At 33.9% G+C, this 19191-nt stretch overlaps 1 protein-coding gene across 2 annotated transcripts; it reads left to right on the top strand.

The window, feature by feature from the left end:
* The first annotated feature begins 86 nt into the window (after window positions 1–86).
* Window positions 87–17259, top strand: LOC144960665 (BRISC and BRCA1-A complex member 2-like). 2 transcript variants are annotated; one of them, XM_078893951.1, is made up of 12 exons: window positions 87–177; window positions 2476–2609; window positions 3854–3924; window positions 7385–7482; window positions 9050–9232; window positions 10194–10268; window positions 10704–10804; window positions 11141–11240; window positions 12215–12285; window positions 14400–14482; window positions 15409–15559; window positions 15949–17259. In XM_078893951.1, exons 2-12 carry the CDS (start codon window positions 2485–2487, stop codon window positions 16010–16012), a joined length of 1122 nt encoding a protein of 373 aa, XP_078750077.1. In that variant the 5' UTR covers window positions 87–177; window positions 2476–2484; the 3' UTR covers window positions 16013–17259. The 2 variants fall into 2 exon arrangements, with proteins under 2 accessions (XP_078750077.1, XP_078750070.1); XM_078893944.1 differs by lacking the exon at window positions 87–177 and adding an exon at window positions 306–486.
* Window positions 17260–19191: the final 1932 nt, after the last annotated feature.

Genomic DNA, 19191 nt, shown 5'->3' on the forward strand with positions numbered 1-19191 from the left:
AAACTCAATCTAAAATAGATTTTTAAAAATCTAAATCAAAAAGTTTGTTAGGAATGGGAAAGCGAAAGTAATCAGCCAAGACAGGAGGAATAACTCGAAAGTATTTTCTTCCGTGTTCAATCATCTCTGTTTTCAGTTTGATGTGGAATCTTCATCAATTTCTGTTGGGGGTGTAATGTAATAATGGAAGAATTTGTGAAGTTTTTGTTGACATAAAATATTAAATACACTCTTTTTCCTCCCTACAAAGTCACATGATGAGTTCCCAAACTTGGTGTGTGAGTGGAGCGGGGAGTGTTCCTGTACGGTCACTACCACTACCGTCTCCACTGTCGGTGCAGTGTCACTGCCACTGTACTCCACGCCACTTATCTACATTAATGTACCTTTACTATGCAGTGCTAGGGCGTTTAACAAAAAGTCTAAATACAACTCACGCACTTGAAACCAATGCCATATGATAGAGCTGACAATGATTACAAAACAGTTAGAATTTTGTTTCTATCTTGATTAGAAATGTAGTTGAGGCAGTTCAAAGTCTGATCTTAATTTTTAACCCAAAATTACCATTGGAAAGTTGTGGCCTAATCGCGTGCCGTTAATTTTTTTTACATGGTTAAAACAGTCAATACGGAGTTCTCATTAACAGATTGTATACCAAAATGTTCGTCTTATCGAGGACAATGCATTTATATTAATAAAGAGGAAGATACAAATTTTAAAATAACACATGATTACATAATATGACGCAAATGTTACATAATTTAAAAAATCGGCTTGACATAAGAAATATAATTTGCTATATCACTTTTGGATTTATCCCCAATATCTCACTGAAATAATTGCAAATAATTCCCCACTCTGATTCAATACATAGAATAAAGAAGGGTTTGAGACAAAATTTAAATGAAAAGATATAAACATGTTGCATAATGACATAATGAGTTTATTTTTACCTCTGGCAATTTAATTACATAAATAAAATGGCAGAATGAAAAAGTTCATACAACTTGAAAAGGATTCACACAAAGGCAGTTTGTCTATTTCATTTGGAAGGAAAGTTCTGGCTTTTATTTAAAAATTATGTTAAACCGCTTTGGGTTTATTGCTATTACTATTACATCATTTGGATTGACAATATAATTTTATTCTCCCCCCCCCCTTTCTCTCTCTCTCTCTCAATGTATGGGTTGTCAAGATTTATAACATTAGAACTTCTTACCATCATAAGACCTTTAGACTGTGATTACAATTACAAATGATAAGAAATATAACTAAACAGATGGGAAAGAAACTTAATGACTTGATGGCAAAATGAAATAAAATTAAAGCAACTGGTATTTTTTAAATTTGATATTATTATTATCAGATTTTTCAAAGTAAATATACGAAATGTTTAAATAAAAACTATAAAATGCCCATAAAAAAAGTTGGAAAGTATGTATTCAAAATAAAGACATAGTAAATATTAGAACTGAAAATATTATGGACTAAATTAAAAATGATAAATAATTAAATGACAAGATATCGATGAGAAGATAATGAAAACATAGCATTTCGGCGCAGAATTAAAAAGTGTCTGCGCATAGATAGAGAGCCCTGAAATTTTGCATGAATAAAGTTTAGATGTTATTCTAAAAACAAGCTGTAAATAAAATTAAATAAATGCATTTTAAAATTGCCAAATTTTAATTTCATATAACTCCTGAAATTTTTTAATGGATTTTTCGGCACCATTTAAAAGGAACTTGAAAGATGAAAATAATGATACCAAAATATCTGCCACTGCCATATTCCTCTTTATTTATAAGAAGTTATGAATCTTTAATTGAACCCCCCTAAACACGAACAGCAATTTCCAGTCACAACTTTCTGATGGGTGAGTTGGGTCACAATTTGAGTCCCACTCCTGCTGCTCACTAAACTGCCTACCAGTATCACTGGCACTGTACACAATAGTCACCTAATTAGTCAACGATTACCGTTGATAAATTAATATAAATAAGGAGGGACCTCCGCAGTTTCACAGAACGTCTAAAGAGGGTTTTTTTTTAAATTATCGGGGGGCATTATCAAGACTGATACTGATACTGCACTGATGGATAACTTAGTAACTAAATAATAATGACATCGCACGAGTCCTAAACGACAACCGACTCAGCATTTTTGAAATTAGAAAAATCACACCACTAATGAAACTTTTCTTGAATAATGATATTTGTTGGACATCGCAACTAATTGAAAGTCCATAAAAGCTAAAAGATTAAATTTTATATAATGATAAAAGTGCTGTGAAACTGCGGAAGTCCTCTCATAAAGAACTTAAATCTTGTTGGTATTTTTGATAATGCTAAAGTTTGCAGGCTTTTATAAAGCTCAACTGCTGGCGCCTCATGTATTTAAATTAAGATTTTGGTTTTGTAATAAATGATTTAAGTATTTTGGTATTTATCTTTTTTTCATAATTATTTTAAGATACTGAACATGGATTCAGATGAGTACATCCAGTCCTTTGATCCGAGATTGAGGCCTTATCTTCAGTGTCTTATTTCCAAGCAAAGTTTATTTGGACTCCAGGGTCAAATTCAAATTATTCAGGGAGCTTCAGGGTGAGATGGATATTCGATTTACATATATTACAGCTCATTCAGTGTAATTGCGTGCCATTAACAATTAAAATTAATGAATTGATTGAGCAGAATGTTGCTCAGCGGTACAGTCTTTGCTTCGTTTCTGCAACGGTACTGAGTTCGAATACCCCCCCGCACTGTGTGGCCTTGAGCAAATCACCTTGCCCTAGCTCAGTTTGAGATGCTGCACTGCAGCTGATGCCTAGGTTATTCCAGTCTTCCCTTGGAATAGACCCTAAAGACAAATTTCCCCAATGGGATGATTAAAAAGGGATTTTTTTTTTGTCTTTGTTTTTTTTGTTAAGCCAATTTATTCGGAAAATATTTTTTTATTTGAATAAGTGGAGCAATTACACAAAGTTTGTGATTAAATTTGAGTAAGTGAAACAAATTTAGGAACTGTGTGATTATCTATGTGAGCCTTTTTTCAGAGGGTTGATCCCAAATGCATGAAGCTATTCCGATATAGAAAACAGCAATAAATTTGTATTTAATCTTTAAAACTCATCTTTTTTTTTGTTTTTAGCAATACGTTCATCAATCAGTTGAATCTGAATGTTACTTAAAGCCTACTCAATTCTGAGTATTTATTATCAGCTTTGATCATATTGTCAAAAACATTTGCATAAATTGAATTTAAACAAGCTAACAACACACGTTTTCTCAATTATGACCTAACCATAACTAACTCATTTCATAGTGACAAGTGTTGTGGTTAGATATGCTACTGTGGTTTATCTTAGATAGACAAAAAAAATGAACCATTCTTTAATTATTATTTTATTTGATAGAATGTTTTCATTTCCCAAAGGGGAAAATTCATTTGGTCAAGGGATTTAGGTGTTCAAATTAATTCATTGAAAGACAAGAAATGATCTGATATGCATTACTAAGATGAAAATGCCATTAAGAGAGAACTGTATTTCGAATTTCATTCAATTGCACTATATGAATTAAGAACAAATTGAAATACATTCTCCCTAAAATGTACTTCAATTTAATCTAAATTAGTATGAAGTTTCTCAAAGAATAATTATCATTTGGATAATACTCATGAATGATTTATTAAATTACCTCTCCAGTTTTGTTTTGTTTTTGTTTGTTTGTTGTTTTTTTGTTTTTTTTTGTTTTTTGTTTTTTTTAATGTTACTTTATATTGGACTAAAAATGATTAGATTTGTTTTGTTCACAAAAAATTAATCACTTGATTTTTTTTCTTTCAGATATGGATATGCCAGGGAAAATTTTGGTAGATGCCAAATTTTGATTCCTTATGCAATGCAGAATCTCACATGTAAGGGCTTCTGCTATTTGTACTCAATGATAGAACTTGTTCTCTTTGACAACGAATTACCATGTCAATAGCAGATAGTTTTTATCACCATAAAGTGTTTTATATTTATCAGGTATCAAATGAATAATTTTACTCTTGATACTCTTTTACAGTTTTACTCATTCAGCCCATTAATCTTATTAATCAGCCCAGTCTTATAAACCATCAAAGTGTCATCCCAGACATCTCAGACCATGATGCAGTTATAATTGCGATTGACATGAACCCAAAAAAGAATGTACAGAAAAAGAGAAAAATCCCTCTATACAGAAAAGCAGACTGGGAAGATCTGAGAAATGAAATAACTGAAAGAGCCAAAGAGCTTTTAAACATGCCCACAGTGAACACTGAAGAACTTTGGCAAAAATTCAAATAAGTCAATAAGAAAGATGATAAAACAGGATAACTGGTGTTATAAAATGTTTAAAAAGATGAACTATCACAAACGATTATACCTTTTATTACACCAGTCATGCTGTTTTATCATCTATCTTATACAAAAGGAGTTACATCAAAAATATTGGGACTACGCGGAGGACATGTTTAACCATGATGAGAACGGAATCCAATTTACTGGTATGAACAAATTCTGGACATACATTAAACACAGAAAAATGGACAAATGGGATAGCCTCAGTCAATGACAATGAAAAGCTCCTCACCACAGCATTCGACAAAGCAGCAGCCCTAAATGCCCAATTTCAGTCTGTCTTTTCTAAAAAAGCAACCTTTATTCCTCAAACAAATTGCAGAAAATAGCATAGCAGACAGAAGCAGTGACGTCAATGAAAAACAGGCTGTGATAGAAAACATAAATGTTACAGAAGAGGGCATTGCAAAACTTCCTCGAAACTTGGATCCTACAAAGGCTAGTGGACCAGACATCTAAGCAAGAGTTTTGAAAGAGCTTACAGATGACGTAGCACCCTGCCTATGTTGGATTTTTCAGAGATCACTCAACACAGGTGAAGTCCCAGAGGATTGGAGAACAGCTAATGTAGCTCCCATTTATTCTTTCAAATTACCATCCAGTGTCTCCCATTTGTATCTCAAGCAAGCTTATTGAGCACATCATTGTCAGCCAGATAATGAAATACACAGATAGGTATAATATCCTATATGAACTCCAACATGGATTAGGTCCAGGCGCTCATGTGAAACACAATTAATCAGCTTTATTGGTGACATTTCAAAGTCTCTTTACAAGGGCAAACAAACTGATGTACTTATAATGGACTTCTCCAAGGCCTTTGACAAAGTTGACCACAGATATTGTGCCACAAGCTTAAATGGGATAAATGGAAAAATCAACAGATTGATTGACAACTTCCTGAAAGGCTGTACCCAATCATTGATCATCAACGGTTAATCACCCAAGTCTGTCCCAGTTGAATTTGGCGTTCCTCAAGGCTCAGTCCTTGGTCCTGCTCTCTTTCCTTTTTATATTAATGACCTGGCAGATGCTCTTGAATCTAAAGTCTGCCTTTTTGCAGAAGATGGAGCACATCAGCAACACAACCTCAAGATACTGGCGGCTTGAGAACAGCGGTACCGCATGGAGTGTCATCCAAAGAAATGCAATGCCATTTCCAGAAAGAAATCTCCAATCACATGCAATTATAAGCTTCACAACCACACCTTAGAGCACATAACTTTAGAAGGTTTTGTATTAAGTCCCCATTTCGTGTTGTTGTTTTTGTTTTTTTTTTTTGGGGGGGGGGGGGGGGGTTTAATATCGGTGCTGTATTATTAACTTTTTCATTTTTGTCTAGAAACTACAGGGTGTCCAGGGAAGTCGGAAAGTTGGAAATTGGTCGGAAATTTCATACTTGGTCGGAAATGTTGGAAATATGGGATTGAGGGTGAAATTTCCTTTAAAATGGGAAAAATTAGAAATTTCTTGCTTAAAATGCAAGATCAAAAATGTAATAAGGACAACTGCTGTGCACAAAATTATTATTATTTTACTACTACAACTGCCACCACATCATCATCCCTATCACCAACACCACTCATTAATGCAACCACCACCACATCATCATCCCCATCACCACCACTACCACATCCACATCCCATACCATCACTACAACTACTACTACCACATCATCTTACCCACCACTACCACTACTCCAACCACCACCACATCATCATCCTTATCACGTCTACTACTACAACCACCACCACATCATCATCTTTATCACCACTACTACTACAACCCATCATCATCCCAATCACCAACACCACACCACTACTGCAACCACCACCACATCATCATCCCCATCACCACTACTAAAAATGCTACCACATCATCATACCTCCCACTACAACTACTACCACATCATTATCCCAACCACCACCTCTACTATAACTACCGCCATTTATCATGCATCATCCCTACCACCACCACCACACTACCATTGCTACAACTACTACTACATCATCATCTATACCACCAGCACCACTACTACAACCACCACTAATCATCATCCCTACTACCTCCACTACTATAACCACCACCACATCACAACGCCACCACTACTAGAACCACCACCATTACTACAACTATAACAATCACCACATCACTATCCCTAACATCACCACCATTACTACAACCACCATATCATCATCATCACTACCACCACTTCACTATTATAACTGCCATCACATCATCATCATCATCACCACCACCACGACTGCAACCTCTGCAACACCATCCCTACCACCATCTCAATCACCACTACTCCAATCATTACAGCAACTAACACTACACTATCATCTCTACCAAAAGTACGATAACTTACTACCACATCAAACCTACCAACAAATCACATGAGTATTTTTTTAAAGTGAAAATGGGGGAGGGTGGTGGCTTTTGACATTGTATAATCACATGGTACCATTCTATAAGTAGGTAAGATTTTATATGTTGCTATCCGTTTTTAAACTTTTGAAATTCCTCCGAATGTTGTCAAAAATTGCTGCGAGACACATTTTGGGTTGCATCTCCGAAAATGTTAATGAAATTCAAATTTATAGATTATAGTCGCATGGATGGGTCATGATCTGTGCTCTGAGACATTTTTGTGACAGTCATTTTCAACTCTGCTCTTACTTTAAAATATGGATTGTGTTGAGGTAAACCCTATTTTAACAAGGATTGTCTTTTTAAGCATAAAAAAAAAAGAACACTGTGGGTATGGCAAGAATTGATAAAATACCTGGTAGGAAATTTTACATCTAGGTAGGAAATTTTAAGATTGGATTTCCCTGGACACCCTGAACTAGGAGAACTACTTTATACCCATTTTTAAATTTTGCTCCTTGCTCTCAATATATTGTATTTTGTTGTTGTTTGTTTTTTAGTATTGTCACCATTCACACTATTTACTCTTCATTAAATGTCTTTTTCTCCTCTTTCCAGGGGAAATCATCTTTGATCTGTGCAACGTCAAAGAACCACCAGACATTATATTTGATCCAGAGGATGATGATTTCCACCCACCTCTTGAATCTATACATGTTAGTCTGGCATCATAGGACTTGAATTTATTTTTATTACTGTTATTATTTTGTGTCAAAGTTAATTGATATGGCTTATTGGTTTTGAACCCCAGTATTTTAATATTTAAAGTTAATAATGTCTTCAGATATATTTTTTTCTCTGGTTATTTTGTTGATTAATTAGTGATGGAATCTGTTTGAAGTTTGTAGTTTCCAGTACTAAGAGTACAAAATTATTTATTTTTTAAATGAAATATACGTCCATTTGTGAAAATTGTTTTTTTTTATTTATAGATATGCTCAATCCCTTCATTATGATCAGTTCTGTCTAGCTTATGCCTTCTGGTGATCCAATTCCCACTTTTCCATTCAATTATTATTATTATTATTATTATTATTATTATTATTATTATTATTATTATTATTATTATTGTTGTTGTTGTTCTTGTTATTATTGTCTTTTTTCAAATTCCAATTACTCAGCTTAAAATGATGATGGACAAGTCTCGTTTATTTGCTGAAGAAAATAAATGTAATCCACAAATCAAGACCTTAATCTGTCAACTAATAAGTAGGAAATGCATGCCATTAAAACTATCAAATCAAAAGTCATTTAAGTAGTAAATGAGCCTCATAAGATGCTGTATTGTCTAAGTGTCTGTCTCTGTCTGATAAAACAAATCTAATGATTGGCATTTGGTTTTCAGTTTATTTCTTAATTTGACTTTATTTCTTAAATGCTTTTTGTGGAGGTCCCAATAGCTCAGTTTATAGAGCATTCACTTCTCACACAAAGGGACTGAGATCAGTTCTGGGTGAAGTCGACATTTACTTCTCACCCCCCTGTCCACCCAGCAGTGATTTGATAGCTGGGTTTGTTAGATCTGGTGGGACGTACTTTGAGATAGACTAGTACTAGTATCCTATCCGAATAGTAGCAAGCAATTGCTATTGCCTGTTCCACACTATAGAAACTGGAATAATCTCTAGCTCCATGAGCTGGATGGGGTTTCTTGACTTCCCATAGTTGGCAGGAAGGTCATTTTTGTGGCCTTTTTATCCCTACTATATCTGTTTTCCAACTTGCTTTCTGTCTTTGTCTTGGAATGAGATTACTTGGTTTTGTACTTTCCCTGGACAGGGCCCTTGGCTGGGAGGGAAACAGTCAAAGTTATAGTTTTGGAAGATGATATATTTTTTTCGTTGTAAATCATCCTCCTGTTATGTATTGTTATATTTGTTGTTTTGAATGTATAATGTAAACATTCGAGTATGTCCCTCTTTGTTGGATCCTGTGCTTTTATCTAGATGAGACTTTTAGGTGACCTCAAACTAAGTACATTGATGGTATGCTCTTGGAATCTGAATCTGTTCCCTATTTGTACCATTCCCCTTTGTCTTACTTTTCGAGTGTGCTTTTAATTGTATTCTAGAATTGTTTTCGCTATCCCATTTTCTTCCTTTTTACTGGAACTGAAATGACCTAGATGTGTTGCAAGCGCGTAAAACCCTTAAAAACAAAAATAATTGGCTCCATGGGCCTAATGGCTTTGAAGGATTGTTTATGCTTTTTTGTCTTTTCCAGAGCTTCATTTGTTGGGACTGGAGAGACAAGGAAAGCCTTGCTGCATTGATCATGGAACTTATTCAGCATTACCGTGATTATCACTTTCAAAGAGCTTGTGAAAATGGAATCTTGAAACAACATTTGAAGTCTTTGCAGAAGGAAGATCAGCGCAACTACCAAATTATGTTTGATAGAACCGAGGTGATTATTTTTAATTTCCTTTTAATATTAATAATAATAATAATAATAATAATAATAATAATAATAATAATAATAATAATACATGGCATTTATATCACACATTTTCATCACTGTGTGACACTCAATGCACGTTACAAATATTTATACATGTTACGTATCTAAAATATATACCACCATGATATCAATAGCAGCAGTGTATGTTATATCGTATTAATATCATGAAAATGTAATGGTTAAAAGGTAGAGCTTTATCAAAGATTTAAAACTATCTATAGATTTTGCGTCTCCTATCCTTCTGAACAGGTCATTTGAAAATTACATTGTGCTCTACCAATAGATTAGGCAATATTGATTGTTATAGATATGCAATTCAATATTTATTTATTCTGACAATTTAAATGTTTCTTTAGGTTGGGACCTTTGCAATGCTGCTTTGTGTCCCTATTCTGAAATAATATTTTTGAGTTTGCATGTTTTCCTTTTTTTTAATTTAAAGTCTTAGACAGATATATGGATTTGTATTTTGTGGCAGATATTTTTTTTTTAAAAGAATATATTATGCTATCATTACATTAAATATTGATTATTATGGATATCCACTTCAATGTTTATTTATTGTGACAATTTAAGTGTGTCTTTAGGTTGGGACCTTGTATTTGTATATTCTTAAAAGGGTCTCGATTTAGACTCATAAATTTTCTTTTATTCTTTGTTTGAACTATACTTTGAATTCTTTTTCTTGGGTACAGATGTAGTAGTAGTAGTGGTAGTAATCCTTCAGAACTGTTGAGCCCATAGAGCTGGAGTTTATTTCAGTTTCTATAGCACGAAACATATAATAGCAATTGTTCGCTATCCTTTGGATATACTCTAGTCTGTTGCAAAGAACTTTCCATCATCTAATAGACCCAGCTACCCAGTCACTTTTTTTTTGTCATTCATATCTTCCTTTGATTTCCAGAGAGGTGATGGTTGTGCTACTGTGTTGATAGAAATGGATGTGGATATATCTGACTTGCCTCCTTGTTTCACAGAGGTAAACTTGATATCTGATTTGATCACAATGTCTACAAAAACTAAAAGAAAGAACAATAGAGCACTGTCCAATTTTCTCAGAACTTTTAGTCTCCTCCCTATTTCAATGTTATAATGAATGTCACTCGGTGGCCAGGATTAGACTAATTAATGTGCTTGGCATTGAATGGGGTTGATAGCCGATTCTTAACAATTTATCTTGTCATCTGATTATATTGGAATCTGACATTAGAGTAGTCCTTCAAAGCCAATAGGAATATTGGGGTTTCTAATCGCTTTTGGTTTACTGATTTTTTGGGGGTTTTTTTTGTTTTATTTATTTATTTATTTATTGACCATATCTGTTTATTTTGAAGCTTCTTTTTTTTTGCCACTGAGTTGAATATTGTATTGCAATCCCCTTTATAATTCTCGCCCAACTTACATTTTGCTTCAGGAAAATCTTGGCAAGAATTCGGCTGTATTATTGATGTCTGTCCCTTACCCTGAAGCAACTAAGGTCCAGTCTCAGCTTCATCTGTCCCCAGCTGTAGAAAGGTCTTATTTATTTTCTTGATGTTTCATGAATTTGTTTACATTTGTACATCCGATCATTTGTTAGTATTGCTCAACAATTGTTCCATATTTCTTTTTATACTGTCTTCTTCTTCATCATCATCATCATCATCATTATCATTTTTATTAAGGAAAAAAAAAACAATATTTGAGTGGTGTTTTTTTTTTAATGGCAATATATGGTACATCTTCCCAGAGTACAATCACAATTAACCAGTTTTTATTGTTTGTTTTTTTTAATCATATAAACTGATCAGCTGCATTCATACAACAATGTGATCCATGTCACGTCTTTTCTTATTTTTTATTTTACTTCAGAGCCTTTGGAGGATCTACAAATTTGCGAATCCCATCTTTTCAAAGCAACATGTTGATGGGAGATTATTATTCAAATATAAGGCAGCTTTTGAAGAATCAGGTGTGTATGTAAGATTACGTGCTTGCTTCATAATGTCTGGTGGGGGGAAGGGGGGGGGGGGGGTGAGTGAATGTCTATGCACGCATGGTTGTGTTTGGACATGAATGTTGGTTGCACAAATAAGACATTAATGAGCTGGATATTACACTCTCCCCATTTCAATATCAGTTACCATTAATGATCTTCATTCAAATCTGATTATATACATTGATCTTTTCAAATATTAGACCTGTAAATTCTCAGTCAATTAACTGAAATCAGTCAATTCGTCAAATTCAAATGTTTCAAAAAGAGAAAGAAAGAATTCATGAATCGTAGTCGAATCACCGTAAAGTAATTAGGAATGTTCCACACAGCTACGCATAGCTCATGGGCCGTTTATATTAATGGTAGATATATTGCCAAGACTAAGCGACACTTTTTAGAATTGCCGTGTCTGAACACATCCCAGTGTATTTGCACACAGCCTTCTTGAAATTATTTTTTCACTTTCCAAACCTATCATGATCCCAATGGTAGCCAATTTTAACTGAGCCGCTGAGCGATAAATTTCACTGTTTCGTCTAAGCCAAAATTGACCACATTTACCTAGAGGGAAGTAAAAGTATTAAAAAAGTAAAATGCGAAAGCAGGAAGTGCATTATTTAGACACCTTCAAAACGAAAGTTAGGGATTGCTACAGTTCATCTCGATTGCCTCACATTGTAAACAAACTGGTTGACCGTTTCTAGTTTCTTCACTGATTGGATACCTAATTATAAGGAACAATGGTAAGTAGCCTAATTAATTCCCGCGCAATTTAGTTTTCTGCCATTGTTTTGCTCAAGCCTAATTTGATTTATGATATTATCATAGGTATTTTGTGTCATTGCAATAAAAATTATGAAAGACCTACACATTTATATTTTAATCTGGTCATCTTGCAATATTTTACGTTTGCTAAAAGATTGAATATTGATTATTTCTTTTTCCAGGTGCAAGTTATATGTGTTGGTTTTGAGAAGAGAAAAGATTACATATCAGCTTTCCTCAGCCATTTTGAAAGGTGATAATTTCTTTTTTAATATTTCATTTATTCCTTAATACAGTTTTAACTACTGCATTATGCATATATGGCTTTACCTTATCTAAAGTCGTTATCAATTGTTGTGCCTTTTTTTTATGATACCTTTTTTGTTTTTTCATTTTTTTTCATTGAAAAATGAATCAAACCAGACAAATATGTCCTTTGATTTAATCAAAAATCAACAATGTAGACATCAGATATGTCGAAAGAGATAACTGTATTCAGTGCTCAAATATGACCCATACCAGCTTGAGTTACAGATGTGCATCGACAACTTATTGTCTTGAGGTTTGTCTTCAGTTTCTGGCATGTTCATGATGGGTGTGACATAATTCCAAGTATACTAGCAAGTTCATCATAAATATGTTGAATGGGATTAAGTTTTGGAGAACTTGAGGTAATTGTTTTCATTATCTTATATCATGTCCATTGCTATTATAGAGGCATGTGTATTGTCTTGTTGGAAAAGTCCTCCACGACATGCCATAAAAGGTGAGACATGAGTATGATTTCATCAATGATCAATTATGAGTGTGATAATGTCCAGAGATTCCACCCTATACTATGACACTCCCTCCACCAAAACAGTCACCAAAGTTTCAGTTCCCCATATGATATGTTCTTAAGCTCATGCCATACAATTTTGCTATCCACATCTGGACAGATTCCTTACCTTATAAAATGGATTCTCCATCTTATTAAGGTCTAAGAATTATTTGACACGATTTTCTAGTTGCAATGATACTGGACATTTTTTCGAAGTGACAAATAACAACGGCACAATCCATATGGGGAAATGGTGCTCTTGGATCACTACTTCTTTGGCAGTCTTCACTTGCCCAATTCCATTAATCCACTAATTTAAGCATTGTTCATCGTACATCAAAATGCCCTGCAACCATAGAAATTGATAATCCTATATTGCAATCACACTCAGAAAATGTTAACGTCACCATTTTGAAATGAAAAAAAAAAAAGAAGAGAAGAACCAAGAAAAAAAAAGCACTTTTAATATCCATCAGTTTTGTTTACCCACTTGAAATATTGTTGCTAAAAATTAAAAACACTCGATGTGTTTCTATAAATTATGAGGATTTTGTATATGCCACAATGGAGCATTATCAGAAATGTGACCAATGCAATGAATCTTATGAGCTACTACCCCATTGGTGAGCAATCTTATGTCGTTACTTGAACATTGTCAATTAACGTTGTAAAGATATTCAATTCTTATGGCTGTGACATATTTTTGAAACACAGTATGTGTAATAGTAATAGCATAATAGCCATTCACTCAATGTGAAGAGGTAAAAACATGTTGCTGTTTCATAGTTTAACAAAAGAAAGTGGTGGTGAGGCAATACAATTGTTGAGGCAATGTTTTTTTTTCTCTTTAAATGTTATTTCATATTTTACAAACCTCATAATTTATATGCTGATTTCATTTAATAGGTAGAGTAGCTTATTATTCATTCCATTGGGCCCATGGAGTGGGTGTTTATCTCAAATGCTGTAAATGTTTTTAAAAAATGATAACAATAGCCTGCTAGTCTTTGGATATAACACATGTCTATCTCTAAGTAGTTGCCACCAGATCTAACAAAGCCAATCACTGCTGGGAAGATAAGGGGTCAGGAAAAGAAAAAATACGATTGAATCTCCCTTCCCCCCTCATCCCTTTCCCCTTGCTTGTGAAACGAGAGCTCTACAAACAGACCAATAAATGGTACCCTCATTCTGTGTTGAGAAGCAGGAATTCATCTATTCTTATTTTTGCTCAGTTTTGAGAACATTGTTTTTAAAATACACATATTTGTTATTATAGACTATCAATAATGAGCCAACTGTTTTAAATGTGAATAATGCTTATAGGTTGCTATTACAATTGTTTGTTTGTTTTCTGACGGGGACAATATTATTTTTGGACAGGTACTTATTTTACACCTGTGTATGGTGAGAAAATGTTAAGAGCCAAATGTCAAACCACTAGAGCACTATATCATTTATGTTTCTGATGGTTAAATTTTGTTTAAACTTCAATTCCTAATGATTTGAAAGTACATGTCCTATAATAAGTTTATATTATTTTTCAGCTCTGTGTTGGAGTACGATTTCCAAAACTTCAAAAAAATAGTTCTGTTGCTGGAGTGGAATGATTTTTTCTTCACATTCACAGGTAAATACAAACAGTAGATTTTAATACAATCTAAGCATCTTAATTTGGTGCTGCTGATTTGTCAATATTATTCAACATAGGCAGCATCTCAATTTACCAGCAGAATGCACACTTATCTTATAAGGAGAAATAGTAATAACGGGTAAAGAAATCATGAACCCCATGCTGCAACAACAAAAAAGCCCTCTCTCTTTCTCTCCCACCCTCCCTCCCTCTCTCTCTCCCTCTCTCTCTCCCTCCCTCTCTCCCTCCCTCTCTCTCTCTCCCTCTCTCTCTCCCTCCCTCTCTCTCTCTCTCTCTCTCTCTCTCTCCCTCTCCTCTCTCTCCTCTCTCTCTCTCTCTCTCTCTCTCTCTCTCTCTCTCTCTCTCTCTCTCTCTCTCTCTCTCTCTCTCTCTCTTCTAATGTAGTATCTCTTAAACCAAAGCAACGTTTAAAAGATGGAGTAAAACGGCATGGCTTATTGTGTTTAATTCAGAGGAGAGGTTAATAGATCTAGTTTTTGTTGTCAATAGAATTCAATATTCTATTGAAGCTTTGAGGATATCTGTTTGTGTGCTGAGTTTTCTATGCTGATTGATAGGTTCACTTAAATCATTAACTTTATCATGTTTTAGAAAAGTCTCATGAAATAAATAACTCTTTCAAGAATGTTTCATAGAAAGGAAAAAATCAAAACCAGCCTATATATTTAAAGTTTATTTTGATCTAGTTTATCCTTTTTGGATATATAGGTTTTTATAATTGCTGTCTTATTAAGAAGTAGACATTACATCAGAGCTGAGTGAGTTATTTATTTTGACAGTTATAATAATAGGCAATAATTTATGTCGTTCTTAAGTAAGGATGCAGGGATGGTGTCAGGATTACAACGTTTGGAAGGACTATTCATTATAATTGATCATTTACCTTCTTCTTTCTTTTTCAGTCGAACTGCCATTGTACTTTCCAACAGAACATCCCACTTTTGTGTTTAAGTCAGTTTATCATAACCATAATAGAAAGCCATACACGGAGAGACATGTCAATTTCCCTTACAGTCCAAGGTGGAACGGCAATGAGATGGCAAAGAGAGCTGGGTAACTTTTTATTCCTCAGTACCTTAGATATTCACGGCAGCTTCTTAACACTACAGTACTCGCTGGATTCTAGCATGCTGAATTCTAGCACACTCTGCAATACGATACACTGGAGCTTGGTGATCGAATGTATTCGTTGCCTCCCATGAGCATCGGATTTTGGCACACTCAGATTTTAGCACGTTTTTTTGTTTTTTTCCAGAACGTGCTAAAATCCAGTGAGTACTGTAGTAGAATAACATTTTAGTAAGGTTACCTGATCTGTATTCCACTTAAATGATTTTACATTGACACCGTCCATTGAATATAACTTGTAATCTAAAAAGAAATTGGCAGTGTAGAGTCCTTAATTGTAATTTCAGCTGATATCTATCTTTTCTTTTCCTCAGTGCCTACATATTGGAATCCATCAAGAGCTTTCAGATGGCTTCAGTAACAAATGCAGATAAATAGATATGCTGTTTTAAACCTGTTATTTCACAACATCGTATTCGACAAATTATTATAATGTATATTGTCACCACCTGTACCTACTTCTAATATGTACTTCTTAAAATGTTATATATATGTTGTGTCAAATTCATTCATGTGATTTTCAATTTTTTTATAATTATTAACTTGAGCAGTATTTTTTATTTTTATATGTTCATTATAATTGAGAGGGGAATGATAAAATCACATGAAAGCAATGACTATGTTGGGGCCAGAGAAATGTGGCTATAGGTACCACAAGTGAAATTTTATTTCTGGAAGCAATATTTGGTAACTTTACCAAAAAGTGCTTGCAAAAACAAGAAGATAGCAACTTATTTCATCAAAATCGAACAATACTGAACAAAGATATAAAGTTTTGAAATTTTATTATTTCTGCAGTCTTCGACAACTGCCGTTTTCATCAACTTCAACTTGATACAACAAATTTAATTTATACATGAACATAAATCTCTACCCTTTATCACAACACTGGCATAGCAGTCTTTACATAAACAAATTTGCAGAAGTAAGGAAAGTCAATAAATTTTTTTTACGGGAATCGAAAAACGAGAGAAAACCAATATTTTCTAAGGTAATATTCTACGAAAAGTTGCCGAATGGCACACTTGGATGGCAATAAAATCAAAATTTATTGATTTATAACTAGGAAAACTTCATGACATGTTATCCTCAATGCAGTCAACAGCTCAATTTTTTTTCGATGATGTAGGGCATCAAAATAAAAATTTATTAGGGGGGAAACGCGGCTACGAAGCCAAATTTGCTATTTGGCAGAAAATAATTACGAAATCACGTATATTACCATAACTTCATTATTAACAAAGATATCAACATGAAACTCCTGGGTGGGGATCCTGACCTCCCATAGTGGGCAGGGGGGTACATACTGTGTCTTTTATCCCCTTATATCTGTTTTCCAACTTGCTTTCTGTCTTTGTCTTGGCATGAGATTACCTGGTTTTGTCCTGGCCCTGGCTGGAGTCCTAGATGGGAGGGAAACAGTCAAATGCATAGTTATTGTTTTGGGAGATGATATTTTTTTCCTTGTAAATCGTCTCTCTGTAATGTATTATTGTTATTTTAATGTATAATGTAGGCATTTGAGTGTATTTAGGTACCACAAGTGAAAATTTCAAAGTCATTCAATGTTTATCAAAGTACCAGATTCCTTTTCCTCTCACAGAGACAGAGACAACACACAAAAATCATAAAAACCCATTAAGAAACAAGAAAGTTTTGCGTTTTCAAAGTTTTATTAACTTAGAAAAATTATGACATCAGTGCGCTGTAGCGCAAAATGACAAATTTGCGGGGTCATAACTAAAAAACAGAAGAAAAGAATGATAAAACAAACATAAAGTCAAACATAACAACAACTACACTTGAATATCAAATAGTGTCACTTAATTATCTTGTTAATCTTAGGACTTATAACATCTCAAAATTAGCCAAAATTTGAACGTTTTGGTCAAATTATGCATCCACGTTGGCCCGCAGACCATTTTCCATAGCATGCCAAGGGACAAATATTACCCCGAAAGAGCCAATATTAGCAATGAATTTTAACAACAACATATAGATTAAGTCTAATTTTTTTCAGAGGTATGAAGTACAAAATGCGGCAGATACAAGACGTCAAAGAGTGGCAAAAGCCAAAAAACGCACCGCGGAAGATAATTCTTAGCGGTGACAAGGATCGCAAGATCCAACAAGAGAAAAATAATCATACAAAATTAACAAATTAAGCTACAGGGTTGGTTCTTATACCAAATCAAAGGTTATTTTATTGTCTATCTCAACAAATGTAATAAAAGACACTCATTTACCATTTAAACTAATATCCAAACAAATTATGTAACACCAGTAAGCTAAACTGGCTACTGAGAAATGAGGTCGACATAGGGGGAAAAAATCTTATAAAATCATTAAATTAAGCTACAGACTTTGTTATAATACCAAATTAAAGGTTTTTTCAGGGTCTATGTATTCAAATGAATAAAATGCATATATGGACAATTAAAACTAACATTTTTGACAAATTATGTAACAACACGCAATAATGACCACCGCAAAATGAAGACGATATAAAAGGAAAAAATCATATAAAATCAACAAATTATATATTTTTTTAATCAACAAAGTATTAAGCCATAGTCTTGTTTCTCATGCCAAATTGAAGCTTATACTATTCCATGGATTCTCTAATGAAATGGACAAAATGCACTCATTAAGCTTTATTCATTTATCATCGATAGCCTCCAAAAGTTGTTCAAAAAGTTGTTTTTTAGTTCCAGAGATCTTAAGATGTTTCTGATTTAGAAATAACTTCCTGTAATGTATTTGATCCTTATGATCTTCTAATGAACCTGTGTTCCACAAATTGACAATTTCTTCTTTGTTCGTACACACACCTTTCTCTAAAATGGCATCAAGAATACGATTCTTTTGCTTTAAATCTAAGACTATCTTTTCTTTTTTATCTCATTCTTTTCAATGAGTTTAATTATTTTCTGTTTCTCTCTCAATACTGACTCATTGTGCTCTTTTCTTAACAATTTTCCACCCTTATGTGCTGAAGTCAATATCCTTTTATGCTCGCTTTTACCTTTTTTCATTAACCAGGTCAGATGATCATTATGCTTCCACATATTAATTGTCGAGCGGTGATGAGTGGAACAATGTCGTCTTTTATTTATGTTATAGTCAAGGTCTCCAAAGGGACGCTCACCAGTCAGATTATTTAAAGGACACTTATCCAAAATATGTCGAATGTTGTCAGGTATATCACCTGCAAATATCCCATCCCCTAAAAACTCACATAATTGTCTGTTCAGCACTATGTTCATTTCTGTAGCCAATGCTGTAAAGGTCATGACTATGGTATTGTCATCACAGAACTCCCTCAAACTAGCCAGACAGTTAAGAAATGTGTCAGTGTCGGGTAAAAATTCTGCTTCAAATCATGAAGAGAGATTGAAAATTTCGTCAGGGTCTGATAAAATTGACCACGCTGAAAGAGCAGAACTAATGCTCTGTACATAAGGTGGAAAGGAACTGTAAGGCTTTGGACTATTCATTAGTTTCCAATATGGACCTGTTAGAATCAGATTAAAAATGGCTACTGAAATGACAGAAGA

This window comes from Berghia stephanieae, chromosome 1 (assembly GCF_034508935.2).
Source record: "Berghia stephanieae isolate SIO BIC M18660-M18661 chromosome 1, UCSD_Bste_1.3, whole genome shotgun sequence".
Lineage (NCBI taxonomy): Eukaryota > Metazoa > Mollusca > Gastropoda > Nudibranchia > Aeolidiidae > Berghia > Berghia stephanieae.